Here is a 9747-nt window from a genome sequence, read left to right as displayed (position 1 = left end):
TCGGGTTCAACTGGAAAACCCGAACCGGTTCGAAACCGGTTTTTTTACACCGGGTTGTAAAATGGAACCGGTTCCAATCAAGAACCGGTTCGGTTCCCGACCCGAACCGATGCCCAGATATGCTAACTTTTAAGAACCGGGTAGGGTATGAACCGGAACCGGTTTTTACGTAAAAACCGGTTCCACCGGTTTTTTTTTGAAATTTAAATATTATAGCCGTTAGGAACCGGTTCCAACGGCTATATAGCCGTTTTTGACCGTTGGAACCGGTTTTTTTAACTACAAATAGGTTATTTTCTTACTATAAATAGCAAGGTTTGTTTGTGTACTTGTTAAACCAATTCCAAAACTATAAAACACACTCCAAACCACAATTAACCTTAAACCGACAACAAATGGCAACTAATGATGACGTTGTTATGGTGATCGAAACAACAAGATGCCCCGATGTTTGGGTTCATTACGATTTGTGTCTCATGACCGACTCACATGAGTTGGCACGTTGCAAATATTGCTCGAAGTTTCTTAAAGCAGGGTCCAACTCGACATTACGAAAACATACGAATAAGTATTGTCGAGAGAAAAGAAGGTTGGAAGCTAAAAAAACGGAAGTGGGAGAGTCGTCCGGCTCTACAACCCAAAAATAAGTATTCCCGGATTAAAACGACGGACTTTGTTTTTTATGTTTTAGTTGTTATGTTTAGTATCGTTTATGTTTTAATAATGTTTGTAATAGTTATTTTTTAAATAAATAAAATGTTCGTCGTTATTAAAAAAGTAACAAAAATTAATCATGAGTAACAAAAGTAATTATAATAAAACAAATCAAAACTAAATATTAGTTGAACAAGTTACAAATAATTTTACCAAAACAAATAATTACAACTCTTCTTCGTCTTCATTCTCGTCTTCACCCTCGTCTTCGTTATCGGAAGAAACCCCGTCCTCCGTCTCCTCATCATGAATATGACGCTCTATTGGTATTTCGTCTTCAAAGTTCGCCTTGTGTTGTACACGATCCACCGCATCCAAATGGTCCTTTAGGCAAATGCAAACCTCTAGAGACTCGGGAGTTAGTTTTGTTCTTCGCATAGATAACACCCTCCCACTAAGAGAAAAAACCGATTCGGAAGCAACCGTTGAGGCTTGTACGGCAAGCAAATCACGAGCCATGGCGGATAGAATGGGAAATTCGTTTTGTTTACCTTTCCACCAAGCCAACAAATCAATATTGCGAATTTCGTCGACCGTTGCGCCCTCAACATAGTTTGCTCCACTATATCGACCAAGTTCGCTACTTGGTGTGTTTCCTCTTTGCCTCTTAGATGCCGATTCACGAATCCCATTCATCAAGTTTATAAGTGGGTCATTGCACGGCCTACTAGTTGTTTTTTTCACAAAAGACGATCTCGTGCTTGGACCATACATTTGAAAATAATGGTCATAAAGGTCTTGAAGGTTTTTGTTGAACTTGTCCTTCGCTTCCGTCGACAACTTCGGGTCAATCTCGTGCATACCTAAGTTGTCGAATATTTCCTCAATCGTTGTTTCAACCCCATTAACATTCCAATAGGGGTTTAATGCGGCGGCACAAGTAAAGACCGGCGGTATGTTTTCAAAATATTTTATGAACTTTTCTTTCATCACCGCAACAATATTTTCGAAGAGTTTGTTCTTCTCCGCAAAGCTTTTAAAAACACAAGACATATAGTACAATTCTTGCAAAACCCAACAACTAGTAGGGTAATAGACTCCCGATAATTTTGTTGTTGACTTTTTGAACACGTCAAGATACTCCAACAAATAACCGACTTGGACCCAAACACTTTCCGGAAACATATCGGCCTCGCGTTCTTCAACAAGATTGTTATGAAAAGCTTGTAAAGTTTGGCGTTGGGCAAAAGCACACTTTAACATATGACAAGTTTGGGTTGGAACCGGTTCCAACGGCTAATTGGTGTCTAAAAAACCGGTTCCAACGGCTAGTTTGACTTTTGTTTGACCCTTAAAAAAAACCCGTCGGAACCGGTTTTTCCAGGTACGAACCGAACCGGTTCCAATTAAGAACCGGGTAGAAACCGGGTTGGAACTGATACTGACATACAAATAGGAGAACCGGGTACGATTTTCGGGTACAAAAATACCCAAACCGGGTATTGTACCAACCGGGTTGGAACTGGAATCGGTTCCGGTTCGGTTCCACCAGTTAGGTTCCGGAACCGGTTTTTTTGTGCACGTCTAATTGGGGCTACTCATTCACAAACGGCCATTTGGAAGTCAACTTGAATGGGTGGAAGCCTGAATAATATACATTACATTACATGGCATCTATGTGTTTATTATACGATTAGTAACTTGTGTATGAGAATTATTACTATTGAATGCGCTTATTACTATAGATGGTAGTTAAGTTCATTCTTTAAATGCGATAAGAAAGGCGAAGAAATGAAAGCTAATTTGAGATGTTGAGAGCGAAACAAGTAATATTTTAATAAATGAAAGCTAGTTTGAGATGTTGAGGGCGAAACAAGTAATATTTGGATGATTGAATCTAAATGGTATAACTTAAAATGATATCAAGATATTTGAGTCTCAAGAACGTAAGTTAGTGGTAACGAGATCCTTAATCTCAAAAAGATAAAGTAAAAAACTATTTACGAAATAGATAATATAGTTTCCTTATTACAAAAGGAAAACAAGAGAAGTCCAAGTCCTCATCACAATTATTGGATGTTCTTACAAATGGAGCAACAACAATTCAGTAACGATAGTTCTCGGAGATTTCGTTGTATTAAACACTCTGTTTTGTCCTAGACTAGAGTGTAAAAGATCTAGTATATTAGGTTCTAGAATTCATAGTTTGTAAAAGATTTATGAATTCTGATATAGGGAAGAAAAGTGCATGTACCCACTACGGACATAATCCGGATATATCTACATCTACCAATAAGAGCATTTTGAATAAAGAATTCGAGTATCAGTAGTTAATTTAAACCAGATAGTATTTAACACATAGAAACATAATTTTAATTGATTTATGTTTTAAAAAAATGATTTTTTTCAAATTTCATAACATGAACTTAGGAATTTGAAGAAAAGTTTTGCAATTTTAATTTCACATAAAAAATGAATATTGATGAAAAAGATGCCAGTGCTGATTTTAATTCAAAGAAGTCGGGCGAACCAACCGACCATTTAGTTGTCACATGATTGCCAACAAGCCATGACTGTTCTACTGTCCATTTTTTAGAATTTGGAAAACATACCTTTTGAATTGAATCAAGTGGAACAATTTGAGTCATATAAATTGCTGAGATTAAGTGACATAACTACACAAGTGTTGAAAATAGATAAACATCGAGTTGACAAAAATCCAACACACCAAACACAAACACAGTTTATTGTTAAAAATACCAAGTCACAATACATCCAAACCAAAGCATTCAAGCCACACATTAAACATAACATAAAGTACCATAAAATATCACAAAACATAAACATAAGACACAAAGTAAACAGTAGCATGACCTTCATCTTATTCTTCTTCGCTTTCCGACTCCGCACTCTGAAGCCATTCAACAAAAGGCTTTGCATTCTTCCAAATGAGAGAGCTTTTGTTCCCGCCACTCAGCCCCCCCTCATACCACTTCACTATATACTCCTCTTCCAGAATGTCCTCATCATACAACGCTTTCAACACAAGCGCCACTTCTTTCACTGCAGTCGGGTTTGACTTCCCACAAAAGTCTTCAACCGCTTTTAAAAGAAGCAACTGCGAATCACCCTCACCCTCAACAACAGCAGCTAAATACTTTTTCTTCTTGAGAGCGTGTTTTGCATACCCTTTCTCCACCCCATCCAGCACCGCCTCGTAAATCGCGCTTGCGTTTTCCTGCGCAGACCCCGACAGAGATGTCAGCAGTTCCTTTGGTCCCACACCCTTCTTCAGATACTCCTTAGCCATGTCAGCAAGATTCTTCTTCATGTTGCCATTAACATTCTCCTCCACCACAGGGCTCACCTTCTTCACAGGCTCTTCTGTTGAAAGCATCACCATGTCAGCCGTCACGCTACTAAGCTGTTCCTGAATGCGTCGACAGGCCGCTTCAGCTGACGTGTCAGTCTGCCACTGGACATCATCATCGTCCTCTTCACCAGAACCATTCTTGTCGCCATTCTGGCTTGAAGCAGGTGAAACACGATCCTCATCGGAAGCATTACCTTTCTTTTTTAACAATGTTTTATCTTTACCAGGCTTCTTCACTGTCTCTTTTGTCAGCTTCTTTTGAACCTTATCCGCCATCTCACCTTCCTTCAACCGCTCCTTTTCAGCTCGCCTCAACGCCTTTTTATCTTTAGAATTCTTCTTCTGCTCAGGTGGATTCTTCAAGATAAATGATGTCAGCTTGTCTCTCATATCCACATCAGACACAAACCCACAAGCAGCACACTTCAACTGAACCATCTGAGTCTTTGTAATCAGTATCTCCGTTTCCGGGTTCCCACAACCGTAACATTGAACATACTTCTTAATAAAATTCTCAAGAAGACCCACTAGTTTTGCTGTGTCGTGAGACCCGTTCACAAGTGACACCCCGGTTTTCTCATCAAATTTAGACTGTGCTCCAAGCTCACACCCAAAGTACTTTGTAGTGTAAGAAGCCGGTCTAGCCAAAGCTTTAGCAACATCAACCATGTTCACTATATTTGTTTTGATGCCATTTCCGCGTCCCTCAATCTTAGTGATCATCTTTGGCATCTTATACCTGTAGAAGGCATCGTCGCTGTTGCTGGCACCAATGTTCTGCAAAGCCATTGTTATCGGTTCTTTTGAGTAATTAAAGTGTCGGATCACGGAGTTTTGGAACAAAAACATGAGCGATCAGTTGTTGTAGTAAACAAAGGTAGCTGCCCCAAGCTGCTACAATCACAGAATTCTGTAAAAGGGCTCGATGCATACAGCCAACTGTTTTCAACAAGATTGGAGTTGCCTCCTTGAAAGGATATAGGACAATACTTTCCCAATAACCCAACGCACCCTAAGTACAGAATACCTTGCTCGGACATAAAAATACCCTTTTTATAACCTTCCTAAAACTCCAACTTTCAGTTTCTTGTAAACAGATTACCTCAAAACCTTCATGAAAATAATGGTCAGATATTAGTATCACGAAAATATTGCATTACAAATCATAAGAATGATCACCACAATATTAATATATGCAATAACAGAAAAGAGCAATATAAATGTTGGTGATTTTAGTGTTATCGAACCATTTTGGGTAAATGGAACTTATTTACTACCAAATAAGATATTAGAATATACATTGCTGCAAGTTAGGAGATGCTGAATGCACACTTAATCAAGACTGTTCTAATTCCTGGTAACAACAGAACATGAGGCAGCACAACCGGTAGTTTTGAAGCTTATAACCACTACCAATAGTTACAAACGTTATATAACTACAAATGGTAGTTATGACGGTCTAATAACTATCAAAGGTAGTTATTGTGATTATTAACCACCACTATCCAACCCCTACATAATAGGTCGCTTAGTCGTCCCTTTGTAGTGCAACATTTAGTTAAAAAAAAATTAAAATGAAACAGGTCACCTAGTCGTCTCTTTATGTACGTGATTAGTTGCCCTGGAACACGAATACGCATACTCGTTTTTGTCAAAAGTCCGGGCACTAAATGTTCGACCGAACCACCGAATTATTTTAAACTGAAAGTGTTTGACGACTCTTAATCCAAGCGTTATCACAACTACCAAATCCCCAACAATAAATGCATAAAACCTATGCTATCCTAACGATCGGCTCGCTGAGACCATATATAGCTAAAATTATTTATCTACCGCCTTGTTCAACCCTCGCGCAAGAATTCAGTATTAAAAACAGAATTATGATGATCAAAGACACTGATAACAAAGCAGATAACTCATATCAACAACGAGATACAGACAACCGAAATTTATACCATCTGAGCTCCTAGTGATAATGAAAATAAACATATACAACATGATTCAATAGATAACATAAATCGAAAGCAAAACTTTACATAAATCAGATCTAATAATAATAACGATTACAATCAATTAATATTAATTAATCGATTTATCAGCATAGAAGTCATAGAATTCAGACTTTTGATCGAAACAATCAATCGATTACAAGCAAATTACATCGAAATCAATAGAATAAAAGTTATAATCAGAAAGTTGAATAGAGACTTACAGATGGAAGAAGAGAGATGAGATGAGATAAGCAAGAGGTTAGGGTTTTGAGTTGTGATTAAGCGATTCAGAAAGAGGCGGCCTATCAGAATTACTTATATACGCGGCTGGGTTATCGTGTAGATGAATATGGGAAGGCTCGAGCATTATCGTTAAGTTAACCGGTTAACGAACCAAATATTCGGTGAACTGTTTGGCTGGGAAATTTGTTTATGTTTGTTTATTTATTAAACGAATGAATATGAACAAAAATTTGTGTTTGTTGATTAAATGAATGCATATTTTGTTCGCTTATATTTGTTCATATATGTTTATACATGCTCATTTATGTTTCTTTATGTTCATTTAGGTAGGTTCATATATGTTCAATTATGTTTGTTTATCTTTTTTCAATTATGTTTATTTATATTCGTGAACTGTTCGTTTAGATTTTAAATAAATGAAAATAAACGAACACGAACATGTTCCTTTTTAAACAAACGAACATGAACACCAAATATTTGTTTGATTAAGTGTTTGTGTTCGGTTCGTTTACAGGCCCACCTGTGAGACTCGACAAGATCATACTAGATTATTTACAATAGGCTAGAATTCCATTAAACGGGTCTGAACATTTTCTATTTACATAAATCGGGTAAGACTCACAAGACCAATAAGACCTGCAAGACCCGAATCAATCAGATCCAATTATTTATAATAGAGTCAGGTCATGGGTCCTAAATATACCACTAAACAGGTTTGGGTCGGATCTCGCAGGTCTGACCCGTACGTTTGCACACCTCTAAGCATGAGTTTCATACTTCTTAAATTTGTTAAAAAAAAAGAGAAAAAAAAAATAAAAATAAATAATAATAGTTTTATCTTTTATAACAATATGTGGTCTAAAACTAGAAACGTGTTATAGCAATTTCTATATAAAATTGTTTTTTATTGATCATCTATATACTTTGATTTTAAGTAAGAGAAATATGACATAACTTGTGAAACAAGTAGCGTATACGATTTGCATTCGTGTAACACACCAAATGTGCTATTTAGAAATACTTTAATATTCTTTTTCAGCACATTATATATCATAAACAAGAACACAACAAACGGCTTTGCAAGACGTCAAAGCCAACAAAGTCACAGACTCACAGGATAAAAACTGAAACAAATATCAACAAAAAAATCCAGCGTCTTCACCGGAAGCAATTATGCCGCAATGACCAATCACATTATTGAGCTTTCACTCTGTCTTTTATTAAAAGAAACAAGGTGATTTTTTATCCGTTTTACCACTTAATAGGATGCATGATATTGTTAAATATCTTTTTGTTTAGCGTCGTCCAATGAACTAAAGCGATGCCAAAATGATTTAGTGGATACATTTTATTTAGGATTTCTATAACAGAAGGCTAATAGCCAATGATAGCAGGTCAGTAACCAAGATTCCATCTAGATACTCGGAGCCGTACCAATAATCAGATCGTCTAGGTGATTTGCACAAATTGCAAATTTGTTCCTTAAATTTGAGAAATTACGTTTCAAACTTGTGAATTAGACTTGTTAAATTAGACCATATAAAGATTATTTTATACTAATTTTAGCTTGATAATTAAATAATTACCTTTTAAACTAATTCGTTAACTTTAGCATGCTTATCTTTTACCATACTTAAACACAAGTATGCTTTTATCCAGAAATCAAATATAACTTATATCCATTAGCAAAACGTTAACTTTAGGTAGTACATATAAGTGTATGTTATTTTAAAATCTAAGTACCAAAAAAGAAACAAATATATAGTGATCATGAACGTATTAAATAGTCATGGGTAACAAAATCTGACCTTCTATTTGGTAGTGTTAAGTCTTTACCCTAAAACATTTCCTATATAAACCCTCACCACCCCGAATTCTTCTCCGATTCACCTGTGTTCTTGACTTCTTGTACGCCCACAATGGCCTTTCTCTCCGTTGTGTTTATTTCAATTGCTCTGCTCATCGGAAGTGCTTCTCCGGCAACAGATTCCACAAATTCCGGTACTGATCAGTCATATACTTTTGCACCGATCTTCTCATTTCTAAATGAAGCAACAATTTTTGTCGTCGGGGTCTTAGCAGTAGTTTTGTCTATGTATGTTCTCTATGAATATCTAATCTTATATTCTCTGTATGCTTAATGTGTAACTATGTATGTATTAATGTATATATGGTCAGGTATAAAAAGAAGATGGATAAGATAGTTAAAACAAGTTTCTACTGCGCGGTTGCCTACTGCATGTGGATCATTTGTTGTTCATTGTTATAAATCAATGCCAGATGGACTGGAGCATGTCGAAATTGTTAAGGTGCGATTGATCTCAATGATTTTTGAAAAAAGGCTAGCGATGCAACTTGTTGCACGGTTGCCTTCTATTTTGAATTAAACATGCAACTCTTTAACAAAACATATATTTATTTTTGAAATAAAAACTTACATGAAATCGGGTTGATCAATAACAGGGAGTGACTGATGACGGAAAAGATGTTCTTGTTAGGATTCACTCAGAATGCTTAACGGGAGATATATTCAAGTCTGTCAAACTTGATTGTGGGAACCAACTTGAACTTGCATTGAAACTAATCGAAGAGGCAGGTAAGGGAGTTGTGGTTTATCTCAAAGGACACGAGGGAAGAGGCATCGGGTTAGGTCAGAAGCTTCGTGCTTATAACTTACAAGATGATGGTCGTGGCACGGTCCAAGCTAACGATGACCTTGGTTTGCCTGTAGATTCAAGAGATTACAACATTGGAGCACAGGTATACATAAATTCACATACTTATAAATGCAAATATTACAATACCATAGATAAGATAATAATCATAGTTTCCTGTGAAAAATTTTGACATTTTCCTTTTAGGAACTTTTATTGATGAAAATTGCGTAAATGTATATGTAACTTATTAACATCAATGTTATATTTATTATAAAAACATTTATGGTAACCTACATATAGGATACATATATATGGACGTTTTAGTTATGATATATGTCAAGTTAAAGTATTTCCATAATAGGAAAAATTATGTTATGACACATATACTCGTTTTTGTTTTGATTTTTTCTGTAATTGTGTCTAGATCTTGAAGGACTTAGGAGTTAAAACAATGAAACTGATGACAAACAGCCCTGATAAATGCATCAAACTTAAGGGATGTGGCTTAGAAGTTATGCACAGAGTTTCCGTTCTAACTCCCATTACCAAGGACAACAAACAATATCTTGAGACCAAAGAAGCAAAAATGGGACATTTTTATAACTCAGGGACTAATACTTTATCTTGAATTTAATGACGACTCACATAGTCATCTATTCCTACTCATAAATTACACCAATAATATACCTCATGTCAGGCTTTAAACCCTAGTTAATTAGCCTCACCCAACAAGGCTGAAATGACATTTATATTGATAAAATGTCAATTTTAGTAGCAAATATATACTATGTTATGAGATCATATCGTAATTTTGTATTATCAAATTATA

General features: G+C 36.1%; 2 protein-coding genes across 2 annotated transcripts; one reads left to right on the top strand and one right to left on the bottom strand.

Moving 5' to 3' along the window:
- Nucleotides 1-1437: 1437 nt before the first annotated feature.
- LOC143609744 (putative bifunctional riboflavin biosynthesis protein RIBA 1, chloroplastic) lies at nucleotides 1438-9546 on the top strand. Its single transcript, XM_077084415.1, has 4 exons — nucleotides 1438-1509; nucleotides 8466-8570; nucleotides 8725-9021; nucleotides 9343-9546. Exons 1-4 carry the CDS (start codon nucleotides 1438-1440, stop codon nucleotides 9544-9546), a joined length of 678 nt encoding a protein of 225 aa, XP_076940530.1.
- LOC143609735 (putative eukaryotic translation initiation factor 5-2) lies at nucleotides 3360-5071 on the bottom strand. The gene has a single exon (XM_077084409.1). It carries the CDS (start codon nucleotides 4874-4876, stop codon nucleotides 3536-3538), a length of 1341 nt encoding a protein of 446 aa, XP_076940524.1. The 5' UTR covers nucleotides 4877-5071; the 3' UTR covers nucleotides 3360-3535.
- Nucleotides 9547-9747: the final 201 nt, after the last annotated feature.

Source organism: Bidens hawaiensis, unplaced genomic scaffold, assembly GCF_021521415.1.
Source record: "Bidens hawaiensis isolate Kalapana, Puna unplaced genomic scaffold, B.hawaiensis_p1.1 tig00012779_1, whole genome shotgun sequence".
Lineage (NCBI taxonomy): Eukaryota > Viridiplantae > Streptophyta > Magnoliopsida > Asterales > Asteraceae > Bidens > Bidens hawaiensis.
The sequence above is the reverse complement of the archived record's forward strand: the minus strand, read 5'-3'. Positions and strand labels throughout refer to the sequence as shown.

Excerpts from the sequence above, each read along its gene's own strand:
- LOC143609735 (XM_077084409.1), bottom strand. The coding sequence starts at position 4,876 with ATGTTTTTGTTCCAAAACTCCGTGATCCGACACTTTAATTACTCAAAA.
- LOC143609744 (XM_077084415.1), top strand. The coding sequence starts at position 1,438 with ATGGTCATAAAGGTCTTGAAGGTTTTTGTTGAACTTGTCCTTCGCTTC. Across the intron at positions 1,510-8,465 it reads GACAACTTCGGGTCAATCTC|TTAAAACAAGTTTCTACTGC; the intron begins GTGCATACCTAA and ends TGGATAAGATAG. Across the intron at positions 8,571-8,724 it reads AGCATGTCGAAATTGTTAAG|GGAGTGACTGATGACGGAAA; the intron begins GTGCGATTGATC and ends GATCAATAACAG.